The sequence below is a fragment of the Idiotropiscis lumnitzeri genome, chromosome 3 (assembly GCF_059441095.1).
Source record: "Idiotropiscis lumnitzeri isolate Australia: NSW breed Sydney's pygmy pipehorse chromosome 3, RoL_Ilum_1.0, whole genome shotgun sequence".
Lineage (NCBI taxonomy): Eukaryota > Metazoa > Chordata > Actinopteri > Syngnathiformes > Syngnathidae > Idiotropiscis > Idiotropiscis lumnitzeri.
This window is the reverse complement of record NC_142393.1, coordinates 8608329-8627385: the sequence shown is the minus strand read 5'-3', so window position 1 is coordinate 8627385 and position 19057 is coordinate 8608329. Positions and strand designations below refer to the sequence as shown.

Here is a 19057-nt window from a genome sequence, read left to right as displayed (position 1 = left end):
CTTTGGTGAGACAGCAACGAGAGATGTAAGGAATTATTTTAACACCAAGCAAACAGCGAAATCGAGAACATGTTTATTTTCATCACGAGTCATTTTACTGTATTTACAAATGTAAACAAGAACGAGACACCAACTCAAATTAGACATGCTCGTGTAATCATAACCAGCCAAAACTCAGTTTCTATTCAAGTATACACAATTTCAAACAGTCTGACCGGAATTTACTTTAACTTTGGAAAACAGTTCAACAGACTTCACCCAGTACTGACATTCATGAGTAATTTAGGTCAAATAAATTTTAGACACATAAAAATGTGATTGCATCAAAACATACTATAAAACATAATAAATATTGTTCATGTATTTTCTTACAAAAAACTTTTTACACTTAAATGTTTTAGAACTTTTTCATAAATCACAGTTTTTCTTTTTTTTTACGTAGACCTATACAATGTGGGATAAAAAAAATACCACTGACGTGAAAAGGAAATGCAAAGATGCTAAACCCAGAAAAACTCTGATGCCACCATGATAATTGAGAATCAATTACACAAGGCTGTTTCAACATCTCACACGGTGTGATGATTAACAAAAAAATAAAATACAGCCTTTAAGCATTTGAGAGCAGCAATGAACCATGTTAGTGTAACAAAGATACTGCAGTTAGTTACAATCTTGTTCAGACAAGAAATTAAGTGGTAACATAGTGATAACAAAACTACAGTATGGAATCAGAGAATCACATTTGTTTTGTTATAACCGAATATTTTCACATGATGAATGTGAACAAATAAACGAACAAAAATATTCTCCAAACATTTGGAAATGGAAAGCGAAAGGTGAACTGCCACAGAGCAGGCATTGAAGCTCCAAGTGTGACACATCAAGGTCCACAGCAGCCTTGGAATACATGCCACAAAGGGGAGTGACAGTTATGTCACAGTAACCCCAGCACTGTCCTTGCTCTTGTCAATATATGTAGGAGAGCTGCTTTTGTCTGATAGCGATGACGATGAGGAGGGTACGGCTGCCCCTGCTGGGGCAGTCAGAGTTTGTGCGACTGGAGAATTGCCTGACGATTTGCCCAAAGTGTCCGGGTTGGGCTCAACCTCCGGGTCTTGTTGTGAAGCTGAAGCTGGAAGACCAAGAAAAAAAACAACATATCAATAGAATGATACACACACTATAAATATGTTTTAGGTTTTGAGCCTGACAATACGATGACAAACTTTTTTTGGTGACTCTTTTGATCACCTTACTGGAAAGGAGATGTTGTGATGTGGTTATTACCTGACTGCGTGCAGGACTTCATGTGTTCTGGCCAGTGAGCTTGCTGGCAGGGGTAGTCGCAGTAACTGGTGTTCCAACAACAATAGAAGATGGCCTCCTTCCTGCAGTTGGCGCACCACTGTTTTTTTTTGGTCTCATCCACAGCCTGCTGTTTTTCCAATTCCATTTGCTTTTTCACCTCCGCTACCAGCCTCTCCCTCTCTTGCTCCAGACTCTGCCTCATCTCTGCCATTGTCAGTTCTACGTAATGGTTGCATGAGAACAAAAAAATTATTTTCACTCTCAGAAAGGATCTTTATTCTTTCCGAATCGAAAGGTGGTTTACATCGAGGCAAAATTTCTGTTAATGATGTCTCTTGTTGTATACTTTCAGCAAGTTGAGATTTAGTCAACAAAAATATTGCAAAATAAAAATGACACGGGGCAACAGCAAATTTTAACTCATTCACTGCCATTGACGGATAAAGACGTCAAAAATCTTTTCTTTTTTTTCGACTGGAAGTGAATGAGTTAAGGGATGGCTTTGTGTCCCGAAACATTTATTTAATGCTGATGAAGATAAGCGGCTTGAATAGTGGATGGATAATCAGGTTTTTCAGATATTTCATTTTGTTGTTTTTAAGTTTAACCTATAAAGTTTGTACATTGTGAAATTTGTCATCCATCATCCAAGCCACTTGTCCTCACGAGGGTCCTGAAACGTTTGTTTTGTGGTACAATGGAACGTTAAAAGAAACATACCCAGATTGTGCTTCATCTCGGACAACTCTTGCTGATGCAGCCACTGAAGTTTCTCAATCTCTATCCTTAACCGTCGAATCTATGGAACAACAAAACAAGTTAAGCGCAACTATTGTCAGGTGTCATTCAAGGGCAATCGATAAAACATTCACCTCTGCGATTGTATTTCCCGTAGTGCTTTTCGAAAGGTCGTTGTAGATTTCAGTCATTGTTCCTTTTATTGAGTCCATAATCTGGAAAGGTTTTGTCAGATTTTGTCAATGGTTTTAAACAGTTTCAACAGTAAATGTGTACAAATAATTCTTGAACAACAGGCCTATTATAGGCAACAATGCCTTTTTGAAAAACAAAAAAAACAAAACTGCAGTTACTCTGCATTAAGGACTTACTTTGTTTGTGTATCTGGCTATATCGGCAGCCGCATCTGCAGAGGCAGTAGGGATTGACAAATCTCCTGACAAGTAGGAAGATGAGCTACTTGATGCTGAAGCACTCTGAGGAGAGTCTTTCAATTGAACTAGATGGGTTGAAGATTCATAGAAAGATGTTAAATGTGTTCACAAACAATATGCTGCATTCAAGATTGAGATCATTTTAAATGTATGTAAAAAAAACAAACAACCTTTGGCCGCTTGTCTGGTCTGGTAGCGAGTGCTTGAAGAATTCTGCTGAGACTGACTTTGTGTCTGCACCTGTCCTTGTGACTGCGCATTCGACTGCTCTGCCGGTTGCTGCTTCTGAACGTGGCCCTTCTGAGAGGAAGTTTGCAATTTGGTGGGATTCCAAACGACTGCTCGCTGCACAGCCTGGACTGTTTCTTTGGGCAACAGGGGGCGCTGTTTCTTCACCGCTGGCGAAGTTGATGCAACCGAGGTGGAGGGAGTGCTTGAAGTGCTGCTGGTAGTTGAGGCAGAACCGGGCTGACCAGATGCCGCAGGGGGGACGGTGTTGAGAGCAGTTGAAGAAGGCTGCAAGCCATCTTTTAGGGTGGAAGCGGCTGGCGTGACTGCTGTAGTGGAATTGGTTACTTTACCTGGAAAAAAGGAAATATTGTGTAGGATTGAAATGTGATAATCATTTCCTCTCAAGCAACTATCGTCTTACCCTCCAATTTGGCAGCATTTGTCTCTTTGGTGGTTTTGGTACCCGTGTCTTTTCTCGACCTCTTTGCGTCACGAGCTCCGTGTTCATCTCCGAGGTCAATCACCAGCTCTCTTTCAGAATCAGAGTCTTGCTCTGCCGCTGAGGTTGCGTTAGGTGTTTTCCCCTCCTCTGGGACCTTCGGCTTGTCAGTGGGGGGCTGAGACTGACTCGTTCTTGGCTTTTCCTGAAGGGCCTCTTCTTGTCCATTGCTACTTTGCTTCTCTTTGATCTGGGTGGCAGGGGTGGATTTTTCCCCCGTCCCTCCAACTGAGTCCTTATTCTCTGATTCTGCATTTGCTCTGGGCCTCTTTCGATCCGCTTTGACCTTTTCATCCTGTGCAGAGCTCTTTGGCTTGTGTTCCTCATCACTGGCATACTCGCTATCACTGGAGTCAGATTTATCAGAGTCCTCTGTGTCACTGTGATCCACACCTTTATATACGTCTTCAGAGATTTCATCTATCCCTGTAAAAGAGGAACGGTTGAGTTAAAATAAAGAAAGAAAAAAAAGCACAGTCAATAATTATCGAAGAAAAAATCATAGCGGTTAGTTTTGACTTATAAGAACACAAAGAAGGAGTAGGAGACTTTTTTTTTTTTGCTTAAGAGCAACAATTGATATAGACAAATAGCGAGGTGGCGGCATTATCCAAGATTATGTGCAACACGCCTCATCCATTAACCTACACAAATGCAGTAATAAAGAAAGAATTACAATTTTAAAAAATGTATGAAAACACTTGAGAGAACATAAAACAAAAACAATTACATGAAAAACATTCAGTCAGCAGTAACTGTGAGCGCTTTTATGTACGGTGAGACGACGCGCAAACTAGGTGACTGCACGCCATTCTTGACCTGAAAATATTGTACGCCAGTAATATCATAAATTTGGGTTTAAAAAACTGAACAACCCAAAAAACAAACAGACGACGAAACGGCTCATAAAAGTAATTAATTGACAAGGGAGCAAACATTTGTTGAATATCTAATGCTAAATATATTTGAATCTGAAGGAAATGGTTGACAGGCTAAAGCTCATGATGAACACCGTCAACATTTAAAAAAAAATCTCTGTGCTCTAACTTCAAATTGACAACGTATAATTTTTGTATGCAGAAAGGTTTGCACAGTGAAGGTTTTCAAACAATAATGAAAGAATTAATGTTTGTGTGTTTATGGTGGTTTAATAAATTGCTAACACGCCGTGGGAGGCTGGTGTCTACCATCTGTCGATTATGCTGTAGTAACATTTCAAGGTGGCTCGATTCTAATCTGAGGATATGCAATTCCGTGGACCCTATTTCTTCCCCCTGAAATAGCCCTTAGGTGCATTTGAACACGCACAGAATAATATCACTGTATGTACTGCAGTGTAAATACGCTCATAGATATTCTTCTCCTTATTACAAGCCATTTTTAAAGATCTGAAATGTCATAATCATGTGTTTGTAATTACCAAGTTGGGCCTTGCAACTCTCAATAGTCTTGTCGAGACTCCTGATGGGTCTCTTTGGCGTGGGGAGGGCAGCTGAACCCGATTGTTGCTGTTGTTGCTGCTGCTGCTGCTGCACACTCTCGCTCAACTCTCTCAGATCCATCTCAGCTTTCACTCGATCTGAACAGAAAAGAGAAAAATGTCAAATGGGGTTGACTTTTGACATTCTGAATACGAGATTATTTTAGGGGTGCTGACCTAGGTTGAGATTGAGGATGCCACCTGTGGATGCAGGCCTCTCCTGCTTCGGCACCAAGTTAGGATTGAGTGGCTTTGGGCTGCCCGTCAAGCTGCCTGCTGGACCAACCTTTCCTGAGGCAGGAGATGCTGCGATTACAAAAATTTTTTTTAATCAATTCCACTTTTTTTCTGTGTTTGATTAAAATATGTAATGTGGAACCGAAGAAATCAGATGAGGACTTACCCGTACAGTCCATGGATTCCTCTCCAGTACTGTAGTGAAAGGCAGAATTTCTACTGGCCTTTTCAACATCCTGCTCTCCATCGGACCCCGTGTGAACCGAGGAGTTTGTACTCATGGGGGACCGAGGCATGTCCGTCATGGAGACCCTCCGATTCATACCGCTGGGTGCGGAACTCTTACTAAGAACCATCTTTGGGGATGCAGTTAAATCAAAATTAAAGCGCAGTTTATCAGGTTTCTCCGTTTTTACGGTACCAGCACTAGGGTTCGAAGGATCCAGCAACATTTGAAGCTGGTTGTTGGGCGTGTAAGGAGTTCGAAATGGCGCATAGTTAAAAACTCCAAATTTCTTCCGAATGTTTTCTACATAAACTTCCATTTCTTGCATGGCACTGTTGAAAATGCTCTTTGTCTTCTTTACAGAGAAAGGGATCTCTTTGGACATGAGGTAGCAGTTATTGATGGGGACCCAAGCTCTGCGTAGAAAGTAAGGCAAAATTCATAAGCATGCAACTGGATAATATTTGGCCACACGAAAGTAAAAAGCAAAGCAATAAACCAATTTCAGGAGTTTAGTTCACCTGTCATGTTGTCCGAAGAACCGCGCATCTACCTGCCCATCCTTTTCACGAAGAGCTTTTGCTGGCCAGAAGGGAAAGCCTTTGAGCTTAGCCCAGACCAGTGTATGAGGCTGACTCTGTTGGTACCAAAAAAAAATAACATTCAAAATCAAGATTAAACACGCAGAAATTATAAAATCGTGCCAATAACGTACACATGGCTCACAGAACCAATTGTCCCGTTTTTGGCAGGAAGACAGGTAGCACTCTGGGCATACTTCAATCTCATTCATCTAAAAAATAAAAAATGCAAAACACAGAGAAATATAAAAATGAGACGTGTTCATGAATTACAAACATCCAAGAGATTATTCAAATTGAAATAAAGCATATTTACTTCGTGCTCACATATCTTGACAATGACTTTTGCTGTTGCTGTTAATTTGTGATTTCCTGGAATGAATGAACAAGCACAGAATGTCATTTTGCATTCTTACTTTGCAAACGAGTTTGTCATGTCAGTTGTCTACCTCCATTATAAATGATGCAATTGTGTAAGATCCACTTCATATCAGCCAGAAAGGCTTCAGTGCAGCCGTACATTTTCTTCTTGATATTCTGTTTGGAAATAAAGGGAAGAGTGTTTCAATATTCTATCCAAATGGCTGCCAGGATGGCCGAGTGGTCTAAGGCGCCGTGTTCAGGACCCAGTCTCCCCAGGAGGCCTTGGTTCGAATCTCGAATTTCCCCATTGTGGGACTAATAAAGGGAATATTATTATATGGCTGCCAGGATGGCCGAGTGGTCTAAGGCGCCGCGTTCAGGACCCAGTCTCCCCAGGAGGCCTGGGTTCGAATCTCGAATTTCCCCATTGTGGGACTAATAAAGGCAATATTATTATTTATTATTATTATTAAATTGAACTTCTCTGAAAATCCTCCAAAAATACTACCTTCTCTAAAGTAGACAAGTCCATGGGGTGAAAAATGTACTCAGCATAGTCAGGATGCTGTTCCAAGGACACGGGCTTCTGAAAGGGCTCAGTCTGCTCAGTAAGAACAAATAAGGAAAAAATTGATGCATCAGAAAGAGTTTGGATGTGTTATATTTCCTGAAATTAAAATAATATTACGACCGATGACTTACCCCAGGCTGTTTAATCTTTTGGAGTGCAAATTTGAGTAAGTAAGAGAGTTGGTCTATATTCAACATGGTCATTGCTTTGCTCTGTGTTTCAATGCATTCAGCCACTGTTATTTTCTGCAACAACAAGAAGTATTTTATGAATGACAAATTCACAAGCAACGATTGACCTCACAATACATGTTGTACTATTTGATTGCCGTACAAACTGTTCGAAATGAGATGATCCTTGAAAAGCGCCGCGTATTTCCCAAAATGTAAAGAGAGTTGCAAGTTTATGGGCAACACAAAAAAGCAATTTACTAAAGCCTCTTGTAAGCAGAAAGCCTGACACCCATGACTAGCACCAATATCATTTCTTCCACTGGCTTCAAAATTAGAGATGCAACAATCCAATACTCATTGATATTAGCAATTTTGTATTTATGATATGATCTTTTTTTTAAATTCTAGTTAATGTCAAAAAGCCAAATTGCTGCATCCCTAAAGTAAACCCAACAGCCAGATCCTGTCATTTCTGGACACGTGCACACACACATACATACACATTCTCACAGGCACACACGCACACGCGCAGACAAAAACTAGTGCTGGGGCAAGTAATCAAAATTTGGTGATTTCAATCTAAGCTTCTCACGATCATAAAAACATTACAATTGAAGGAAAACAATTTATGTGGAGAACAGTGCTGTGTGTTGCTCTTAAAACTGTTAAATGACACCCCAGATGGACTTTTCTGTCCAACTAAAAACAAAGAAACTAAAAAGTACATACCTGTAATGATGAGGTTCTTCAAATAATTTAAAATAATTTTTATTTTATTTACTACTTTTAGAATGCTATTTTTCTTCACTTTCAAAGTTTTCTGTTATTGTGTTTAAATGATGTCATTGTATGTTTGTTTAGTAATTTGGTTAAGCAACTTACTTTTGTTTTCTCTGCTTTGCTCCTGAATGTTGTTAACTGTGTTTGTAAATGCTATCACATGTTGTGTCTTTGCTTGCGATTTAAAAAAATTACTAGCTCCAATGCTGGCAGTCGATATAAAATCCAATTAACAGGCTTTTTTATATTATTAATACACCTCAATCGCAACTTTTTCCTTCTACTCTTTGTCATCTTAATGTGCGTCCATGCATTCATAGCACCACTAAGACGTTAAGGCATGCACAGCGGGAACAGCAGCATTTATTTTTATTTTTCGTATTTTATTAATAGTATCTAAATATATTATTTAGTTTGTTACCAATTTATTATGAGGCTCTCAAAATTGAGTTTTGATGAATGAATAAATTCTTCTTTTATTGAAATAATTCAATTTTGAAATCAATGAATGATCGTGCTTATTGATCATGATTTCAATATCAATCAAAAACATCATGATCGCCCCAGCCCTAACACACACGCACGCGCCCGCACACACGTATCCACTGAGATACCTCACACTCGGGACAGAACCAGTCGCCCTCAGGCTCAGCTGGTAGTTTGAGGCACTTGGCGTGGTACACCCTGGGGCAGAGCTCACAGCAGAGCACCTGGCCCTCGCGGTGGCACAGCCAGCAGTAGAAGTCATTCCTGCCGTCCTGCGGTACAACATCAACAGGGTCTGTGGTGAGTGCTGGCTGCTTCATATAGTAAAAGGGACCATGTCTTAGCTCTGACTGAAATGCAGGCAAGAGAAAAAGGGGGCAAGTTTCAAAAAACACGCAGGAACACAAAAAAAGGTGCAGTGCAACAAAAATAAGGCAACAATACAGTGGGGTAGGCCAAGTAAGCAAGGACAGAAAATAAACTGTTAAAAAGCTAATCTCAAAATCTGATCATGTGACAGTTTCAACTGCGGCTCTAACACAACTGGTTGAACAAGTTTTGGGATTGGACAGTTTAAATGGGAATGTTGATCTTTGAACACTGGTAAATAGCTCTGACTTATTGAATCTACCTGCTGCCAGCTGAAATAAGTTGTTTTGAAATAATCATGCTCTTTTAACCAATTGTCAATTAAACTCCCCTATCCTATTTACAGTACGTGTGTGTGCAGTATCCACTTGGTGTCAATGCTTCGATCAAAACGAGATCCAGCATGCTTCTACGTCGCGATTGAACCACAGTTGATGTCACATGTCAAAAAGACTTTAAAACCACCAAGTGCAAATTATATATACTGTGTGAGTAGAAATTCACTTTGCATTGACCATGCATTCTTCAAATCACATTAATCACAAGATCAAATTGTTTTTCACAGCACGTTCTGCAAGTACACTGCGTCCGGGTTTAAGCTCGCGAAGCAGGTCACATTCAAAACTGCTGGGCACGTATTACATACAGTTTATGATGTGCTACCAAAACAAAAAAAAGTGATAAGAATTGAGTTTGTGGGATGCAGTTTCTTATCTTTCAGTTGGATGCTGAAGCACCATTTTTTATTTTTTTATTGATTTACCAAACTCTAATGTTCAAGGACACATGTGCAGTCAAACGTGACAATTTCACACCGGACACACCGGATTCTGAAACATTACCTGGTCTTTGCTAGAGTTCATGGCCCCGGGCTTTTTCTTTTTCTTGATAGGACTGGAGGAGGTGTCAGACGGAGAGTGTCCATTGGACGAGTGGGTGGGACTGGACACCCTCCTCTTTTGTGGTGCCAGGGAGCGTTCTGTTGACCCCGGTGGATCAGGGGCTACATACAGACACACAAACAGGTCATCATACATGCCATAGCTTGTAACACACAACAGGAATGAGGTACCAATAAAATGTAACTTTTCTTCTTTGTAACTTTGCAAAACACACAGAAGGATTAAGCATTTTAATTAGTGCACATGTGCAGTTTGTGTAACAAAAAAAAAAATCAAAGTTAGAATTATGACAAATATGGCAATTTCTGGGTTTGTGGCTACATTTATGTAATTAATAACACTGGAAGACTCCGGCTTAACCGCAGAAAAGATATGTGGACTCAGAATATATAAGGTTCTCAGCTTCAAGTGGCACAATTTCGATATGGTCATGGCAGCATAGAAAAAAAAAAATAACGCTTGAAATATCCACTGCTCGGAATTAAGCTTTTTCCAACAGAGGATACAAATATGAATTGGATTTCTGCCAGTTTGACTGCAATGGGCAGATCAGATATACGAAGCGTGTCAGGAAAGATACATTTCGTACCCAAACAGCATGATTTTTTTTCTCCCTTTTAATTTAGTCCAGATGATGAGCGGGCATGTCTAAAAAGCAATCCTAGTGCATTTGCTTCGTTCAGTGCGCGAGAAGAGGTTAGCGTTTTGTCTGACATCTTCAGGCTACTTCACTATGCATCTGTTCACAACAGCCTGAGCATCTGACAGTTCCTAGCCAGTAAGAACATCCCTAGGCCGGACCAACCTCCCCACTTGTCCTACTTGGCTCCTCGTGAATTTTTTTTAAAGACATGGACGACATCAAGATGGCAGAGAACAGTGGAAAAGTGCATTGGACTTGACTCAAGGGGGATTTCTTCAAACGAGTTCAGATTTTAAACATCATTTACGACACCAGTTCTGAAACTTGCCTGACGCACTTCGTACACTTTCAATGCAAGCCTGCGCACTTCGTACACCGTCAACGCAGGCCCGAAAACATCAAAATCCGTCAATCAGTGACATATACACACACTGCCCAACAACACGAATAAACAAGTAATTCTCAACAATCAATTAAAAATGACTAGAGTATATTTGAGGTGACCATGTACATTTTAGTGGACGTTATCTGCATTTTAACCAGTGGGGGGGAGAGTAAGTCCAGACCACCTAATTTCAACATTTAATGTTTGTATATTTTTTCTTTTTTTGGTTACTTCTGTGTTTTGATGTCTGCTCCTTAAGCTTGTATAGTTTTCCGCCTGTACTTTGGACAGCTGCGTATGTGGCTGGTTTTACGTGCCCAGTGAATACACTGCGATCAAATGTGGCTTACAAGCCATATACAAGTATGTATCCTGAATACATACATAAACACTATATTAAATACAGCAATGAGCACTTAGACCTGTCACTTACCTTTTGACCGTGCAGATGCCTCCATCCCTTCTACCACATCCGGCTCTGTCTTTATCTCTTCATCAGCCAGACTAAGAGGAACCAAGCAAGCATAGCCAGAGACAAAAAGAGATGCAAACACAAAGTCAGTAAGGGTGTTCAAAAACCGTGGTGGCATTAACAGTAAACAAGTGCACCACCACCTAGGGCACCCGGATCCCAGAGGATCTGTCAACAGGGACTCAGCAGGTTTCCACTCTTACACATTCAGTGCATTTCAGTATCGGTGTGACAGTGAGAGCATATTACCCAAGTTCAAATCCTTTCCCAGTCATTGGTAACAAACCAAATGCAATTTCTTCTTCGTGTGGAAAGAGACTGGCAACAGTTGCTATGGCAACCACCCTGTCTGCTAAGCACTCGTGCTACATTCAGAAAGATAAGCATGGCTTTGGCAAAGCATTGCCCCAAACCTCTGTCCTTCAGAAGACATAGTTTACAGTGTTCAAACTGATTTAATATTTAGTTTAACGGAAGATTTCTTACTGGACAAAAATAGTCCTCTTGATATGACAAGCCCCTGATGGAACAATCATTGGTACCATTTTCATGTAACAAACCTCAAGTAAGCTGACTTCAAATGTGTGCCAGTGTAGATTTGTGGCATGGTTTTTCCTCAAACATTTTTAATGGAAGACGCCTCATTCCATATTCCCCTTTTTTTTTTCTTTTTAAGTCTTGAGACAAAAAGGACACTAGTTTGCACCACTTCCTTTGGGAGAATGACAGACGGCTTTTCAACATGAATATGGTCGTCATTCACGACCCCAGAAATGGAAATCAACGAGCAGGTCACTCACTTGCCCAGTGAGACTGTTCAGTGCAGTTCTGGTGCGATGAATTTACAGCCTATATATCCAGCACATTTCCCAGATAAGATTTTGTGTTTTTACTTCTTCTAGCTGAAAGGAAGGCGTGTTCTACTTGCTCCCTTGTCCAACCAGCAGTATCTATTCTCACATAATGTTTATCAAAGCATTTACCGCATCAGAATTGAAGAACTAAAATATAATGGACATGAAAATATGATCCCACCACGCATTAAACTCACACTATTCCTTCGTCCAGAGAATTAACAAACGCAGTTGACAAGCCAACAAAGCAACTTACCATTGTCAAGACTGCTCTTAATACAAGCTTTTATTCAAGCACAAATTCAAATTCAGCTTTTAAACTTTCGAAAATAAACGTGCATTTTCTCCTATGGGTCAGACATGGGTCGAGCAGAGTTCCTTTAATACTGTGGCATACGGGTATCTGGTTTCATCCCACCAACAGTCACACATGCACACACCCCAACGCCTCCAGGGCCTTCCTCTTCCGGACTAAGTGAGGCCCATGTTAAAATAAGATAAAAAACGTTTAGCAGAGTCCTTCTGCTACATGCACCGACGTCCTGAAAAGAGAGAACAGTGCCTTTGCTTGGCAATTCAGAGCTGCTCAACAAAAGGCCTGTGACCCTTACACACATACACACGTACACGTCACAGCCATGAAAAGACATTCCTGAAAGAGCAAGGAATTTAGAATGGAAAAATGTGTGGTGATCCAAAGCGCATTCTCAGATCAGCAGCAATGATCCATCACACGAGCAGGTAAATAAATCCTCAGCTGATTCTGGCATAGATTCCACACAGATGCATGTTGAAAAGCACACTGACAGAATTCCTCTGTGCAAGTCGTACCTGACGGATAAAACGGAAACAACCCTGACTCAGTGCCTTTATATTCCACTCCTGTGAGAGACGAGCAGGGTTCTCTCGTCACAGAAAATGGAGGCCACAGCTTGCTCCCCTCCCCCCTCTCCCCCATCCCCCACTCTGAGGCTCAGACTCAGACACTGGCACATCCATGTAGAAGGACCAGAAAGGTCTATGGAGATTGCAATTCAACAAAAAAAAAAAAAAAAAACACAATTAATCATGAAGTTAAAAGAGAAATACACAGACAAAAAATATTTGGCAGATTGTCTTTTAAACAAATAATCCATCTGGTCTTTTTCTCATTGGTTTTGAAATCTGCAGTCTTGCAACTATTACTCCATATTTACAAAAAAAAAAGCAGACAGGCCCTAAGACGGATTCATAATTCTCAAAACACAATTATTATGAATAGAACAAGCACATTAGCGGAAAAAATAGCTTTACAAAAGAGCAGATCACTCCGAAACTGTGCACACGGGAAGCAAATGAGATTTCTAGCTTTAAGGTCAAAACATCCCAACCACCCTGCGACACAAACCCCATGGGAGATGATCAGGTTTGCATTATGGAACCTCCTACAACAATTCTCACTTGCTTTGTCAAGCCAGACAACGTACAGACGAATGAACCCTGGTATGTAGCTAACACATGCAAACAGAAAATAATCATTTTACAATAGAGACATTTGTAACTATCATAGCTTTTCCAAATCAAAAAACACAAGTTCTTTAGCATTGCAACGTCAAAACAAGGCCCCATTAGCAAATAAGCTCCAAGTGTTCTGAAGAAAAGAACAGAATTGACCTGGATTTTTATATAAGGCTGAATCAAAGATGGCTGTGGAATTTTCCAGAAGGGCCTTCTCGCTGCTGCGCTCCCTCTGCTTGTCAATCTTTAACCTCTGCTGCATTTGCAATTGGCTGCAGGGGCAACAGGGTGGAACATTATTGGTCGGCTGAGTTATGCCACACGGATCAGTGTGCCGGCTCCCCTCTTCAAAAGCATTTTTTTTTTTTTGCTGCAATGCAGGGATTCCCCCCCCCCTCACGCAAGACAGTTCATTTCCCTTCAATGTACCTTGTCCTTCGTGATTATGACAGTATAAGCCAGAGAGGACTTAAAAAGGCCCTTTGGGAGTCGACAGTATACGTGGATCAAATGCAAACCTCGGTGGCTTTGCTATGCAACCGGAAAAAAAGGTGCGAGTGATTTGTTGCCAACACCATGACGTTACGTACATGCATACATTTAGGTCAGTGCAACACGATGACAATGGCTGTTTTAGGGATTTGTGGGAGCTTTTTATAAGTGGGCCTCTGCAATTACAAGGACACATTCACTTTTGAAGCCAATGAAATACAATTGATCCTCCGTACACTTTTCACAGCTGAGTTCAAAAACAGTATTTTGTTTTGCTCTTTCGTTCTCTCCAGTTAAAAAAAAACATGACACCTCCTATCAATGTTAATGGATTAATCAGTGTCAAAGGTAAAAAAATAAATAAAAACAACATCATGCTGTCGTGACATTCACAACTCCCCAAAATTTTCCGGAGAACTAAACCTACATTCCCCTTAAAGATGTTTGATTGTCTGGGCACCGTGAGAGGAGTAAAGCCTGAGCCGAGAAGAGATCCCTGAGCACAAAATGGCCACTGTGTGAGGATAAGAGAGAGGAAGAAGCAGTTTCACAATAGTGCAGTGTAGTCAGCGGTGCCTTGGAATGTAAACTCAAGGCCTGTGGCTGCAAATCAAGGAAACCAGCGTCTTCATCTTGTTTTTGAAGATTGGAGAGGAATAATTGGAAGAGAATACCTCTCCAACATAAAATATGATTTGTAGGGGAACATTTCACAAAAAAAGGAGAGTGGGACGCAATCCAATTAGTTTTCTTTTGTTGCCAAAATATGTACTTTACATGACAATTCAGGTGGTAGATAATATTTTCAATTATGTAATATTCTATCATTTAAAAAAAAAAAAAAAAAAAGATCTGTACTTTTCATCCGCTGAAAGCAACTCGTACTCCCCAGCGTGTCTATTCCCTGGCCTGGCATGACGCAGAGGAAAACAACACAGAGCCAATCTACTTACAAAGGGTATACAACAACCCCTCCCCTGCTACCCGTCCTCCAAAGCCCATCCCCCATTCTTTCTCTGCCAGGTTAGAATACAAGGGAAGGAGATGTGGGTGCCATTTTAAAATCTAATACTTCTTTGTTTAATCAAAAAAAAAAGGAAAAGGATTTGCCATGGTCCACTTTTCTTCCTGTAAGGCAGCCTTGCATGTCAGGGGCACCCATGTGACCCTGAGACACAGATAGAGAGCAAGGGTGAGAGTCGTTACCCAACCCCCCACCCTCAGCCTTAACATAGTGAAGCACAGAGGCCTGGCGAGGCCTCCAATCCGCCCCAGCTCCTCCTCCTCCTCCTCCTGCACACTAAACTGATTTCAATGTGTGCACATTCGTCATGAAACCAACAGTCACCACAACAACGAGAAGGAAGCCATGCTGTAACGAGAGAATTGAGCTAGAATATAAAGACAGAGCTTACCTCTGTGGATGCATGGCTGCCTGACACACTGTTATGTCAACACTTAAAAAACATGGAGGACACTCTCAGCCCTCAGTCGGGGAAGGCTCCGCTCTTCAGGCAAGGCGATCAGGCCCCAGTGTTGGTAGCCAGATCCTGACTGGTTGCCCTCCACGCAGGCGAGATGAAACGCAGCATCTGATTGGCCGAAACGTTTCCTGAGTAATTATCTTTGTTCAGAGCAGGCAGGGGCAGCACTGTGAGTGTCAGAGACAGAGAAAGAAAAATAAGCAGATTGCTAGGCCCAAAAAAAAACAATGTAACATGACTAGTATGAACATTTTTGACATACAAACCACACGTAAGCAGTTTCCAAGAGGAGATCGTAGAAGAAGTTGCCTTTTCTTTTGCCTAAGGAGGAAGAAATGGGAGCATGTAGAGGTAGAGGCGAGTCACCGTGGCTACTCTGAACAAGCCTGATTTTTTATATGGAGGGGCCTTTGTTTAAACTCCTCCCTCCCCTCTGGCCATTTTCAGTGCGATGACAGGCTGGCGCTCTTCACCTATGACAAAAAATACAGTCAGAATAATACTATAACACAGTGCACAAAAAGTATATTATAAACATCATGCCAAGTTTTTTTTTTAAACAAATAGCACTAAAGAAATGTTCATGACCTGATTTTTACTAATCTAATACTATTGTCGCCTAATGACGAAATTAACATACAGTCGGCTTGCATATATTTGACGTCCTTTGAAATGCATTTATTTTTTCAAACCCAAATATTCTGCAAGAAATGCTGATTAACATTGAATATGAGTTACACACGATATGTGGGTAGAAAATCGATTATCCCCCCCCCCCACCAAAAAAATGAAATAAGATCGTAAAGAAAATAGGGAAAAATGTGCAAATGTGCGGGTGCTGAACTGAGCGTCTGGGATTGATAGCAAACAGCCACTGACTGGAAATTTGAATGGACTAACAAAGCAGCTTAGTTGCAGTCAGGAGAAACGATGACACTGGCGGCCATTTTACATTACAATTAGTGAGGAGAAAATGAAGCTTCAAACTTACTTCATGAACCAGTTTTTTTTTTTTTTTTTGACTCTTCAAGATGGCACTGTTGGTTTAAATAACTTGGGGCAATGGGGGTCATCCTAAAAGATTCTGTGGACATAAACATGATGTACAGTCTGTTGTTTCAACATGGAAGTAAAAAATGGTGGACCCAATGACTGACTGCTCGTCGTCTAAGTTCTTTTTTCCTGTGACTTTAGTATTGCCTAACACACAATAGCTTGACGTACAATTTCGCAAATTCACTTATCAAAAATACTAGGGCAACTTCCTCTCCAAAGACTCAATAAGCATCCCAGCTTGGAGTCAACAATGCTGTCAACATTCTGTGTAACATTTTGCTCAATTTATTCTGTACATTTATCTTGTTTTAGCTTGTAGGTAATATAAGCTCTGTTCAAAATTGTTAACAAGCACCGAAACCAAGAACTAAGTCACATTCTTCTCATTTGCTAATGAATAAAATGTTTATAATTCAAATCACACTCCTTGTCTTGCACCCCACCCGTTTCATTCCTTGGGGCATGGCAACGGATGTTAAACATGGACAAAAATACTAGTGAATACTTATGTTCATAGACTGTAAATAGTCCACAAGCATGAATTAATTTATTTAACTAGATTTATGGTCCCATCTGGGGATCTGATTTTTTTGTTTTTTTTTTACATGGTATGCAAGGACGGGAAAAAGGAGAGCACAGCAGGCTGTTAATCTGAAGACTCTCATCTAGGATACTACAGTCACTTCTGCAGCCAAATTTAATTAGTAAACATGAGGTTTATGCTGACAAAATTAAATCTAAAAATCATCATCATCATCATCTATAAACCATACTTTTTAAAATATTTTTTCTTACAAATCTTGAACACAGAATGGACATGTCAGTTGTAGTTGTAACAAAGATTTAATAAAACACCTGTATATTGTCACTCCCATTTCCTACATCTGCAAAATCTCATCCCTGACCCTGCCTGTCAAAAAGATTACACCCTCGGATCATCTTGACATTTCTACCAGCGCCTTTGCTCCCGTGTTTGTGAGTGTTATCTGTTATATAAATACAATTTGGACAGAGAAAGAATGTGCAGTTTTATTATTTTTTTTTTAATCAGTGATTAATTGATTTATTAATGCTTTTGACATTTTAAAAAGCAAATGCAAAATTTGCAACAATAGCATGTAGAATGACCCTGTTTGGAGGACATTTATTTATATAGTGTGGGGTATACTGCTCTAATGTGTTTCGACTCTATGGTGGAAGATTTTGATTAATATTTGTTATCAATATGATGCATTTTTTAAGTCGATATTTGAACTGCTATTTGATGTACCTAAATTATTAAGTATTAATAAGAATAATCAGTTCATTGCATACAAATATCTAGATACATACTGTTCAACAAATATAGAATGCACGTGATTTGACTCGATAGCAAAAAGGTATGACCGAAATGAATGACGGTCAAATTGAGAAAAATAAGAACTAAGTAGCAAGAAAGGGGGCGTGTATAACGTGGTGCTCGGACCCACAACCCTGCAATTAAACGTTTCACGAAATACCGACTTTAACTGGCGACACCACATCCCCATTAGCACAATACGAAGTATGAATAATCGGCTTACACTGAGTTAAAGCAGCACTTGAGTTGGAGCCGCATTTCCTGGTAGGTCGCACGCTGACACCTAGCAACCAGAACACGGAGGACAATGTAAGACGAGTTAAATTCAAGAGACATTACTCGGCGCTGCTTTACAACATTCCAAATGCATGGTCATGAATAACAAGAATACCGCACAAGAATTTAAAGTCACAAATAGAATGTTAGGGATGTCTGAAAAAATAGTTACCGGTGTGCAGCCATCCGCCCCTCCGTTGTCTACCTCATATCAAGCATTCGATCATATAGTTATGGATAGATGAGACTATGCTTCTTACAATAACATGACTTCGTTGGCAAAACAAAACACACCGGAGATATTCAGAACATGACAAGCAACGATGATGAAAACGTGCACAACCCAAAAAATAACAAGTAACTGGGAGGCTTTGGCTTTCTTGGTGGTGGTAGACTTCAAGCTTTAACGTAACCACAGCGCCCCCAGCTGGTGGGACCACTTCCATAACTCGCATCAATGGTTAATTTCTCTCAAAATGTTATTTGTTCACAGGGGCGCTGCCACAAATCTCATTGCCCTGTGACAGTTACTTGGTAGTGTAGAATAAAATATAATAAAATAAAATAAAATGAAAAATTAAATCAGCAGCAGATGTTAAGTAGGCTCACATATAAACAAATAGCAGGACTTCGCAGGATATTGTATCGACTGCATAAGGTCCCAAGTAGACCACTGATAAGATTTAAAGCCAAACCATGGCTGGGAGTCTTACTTCAAATAAGTAAACAACAAAAGTTAGGATTTAGTGTAACAATATACCGAAGAATAGCAAGGATACAACATTGTTGAGTGGAGCTTCCTCTTGCAACTTCATTTCCAATCACTGTATGATAACGTGAAAAGCCATCAGACGATGCAAGCTAGAGCGGGTGGACTGAACCATTTAACGTAAATAGAGAGGTGGAGGCGTTGAGAAAGTTTCTTAAACAAACGCACTTACCGCTGCCACCAATTTATTTAAAATGAAATATATGGATAATGGTACGTTTATTACTGAGTGTCATATTATTTTGTCAGGATTCTAAGTTTATTAGGGGCCTTTCTGGCCATCTGTCGATCATGGGCCCCGAGAATCCTTCTCCTTATGGCCGCCTTTTCGCCGTCCCTGATTCTTCATGAATTTGTTTCTTTTTGCTGGGGAAAAAACAAGACACTATAAAATATTAACCAAGTCATC

General features: G+C 40.3%; 1 protein-coding gene across 8 annotated transcripts; it reads right to left on the bottom strand.

Annotated features, from left to right (window-relative positions):
• Positions 1 to 56: 56 nt before the first annotated feature.
• Positions 57 to 18433, bottom strand: LOC148339759 (MYND-type zinc finger-containing chromatin reader ZMYND8-like). Of its 8 annotated transcripts, XM_088290502.1 has the most exons (24): positions 18052 to 18429; positions 17827 to 17886; positions 16200 to 16292; positions 15471 to 15681; positions 15140 to 15375; positions 10843 to 10913; positions 9322 to 9482; positions 8239 to 8460; positions 6803 to 6916; positions 6609 to 6701; positions 6187 to 6274; positions 6054 to 6109; positions 5872 to 5949; positions 5678 to 5793; positions 5097 to 5572; positions 4871 to 4999; positions 4634 to 4792; positions 3136 to 3639; positions 2654 to 3064; positions 2421 to 2548; positions 2184 to 2264; positions 2032 to 2110; positions 1291 to 1530; positions 57 to 1135 (listed from the first exon to the last, which is right to left on the bottom strand). In XM_088290502.1, the coding sequence occupies exons 5-24, from the start codon at positions 15151 to 15153 to the stop codon at positions 933 to 935; spliced, it is 3423 nt and encodes a 1140-aa protein (XP_088146628.1). In that variant the 5' UTR covers positions 15154 to 15375; positions 15471 to 15681; positions 16200 to 16292; positions 17827 to 17886; positions 18052 to 18429; the 3' UTR covers positions 57 to 932. The 8 variants fall into 8 exon arrangements, with proteins under 8 accessions (XP_088146628.1, XP_088146631.1, XP_088146635.1 ...); XM_088290505.1 differs by lacking the exon at positions 16200 to 16292 and having other exon boundaries at positions 4871 to 4984; positions 18052 to 18433; XM_088290509.1 differs by lacking the exon at positions 16200 to 16292 and having other exon boundaries at positions 8239 to 8382; positions 18052 to 18430.
• Between the last annotated feature and the right edge of the window lie 624 nt (positions 18434 to 19057).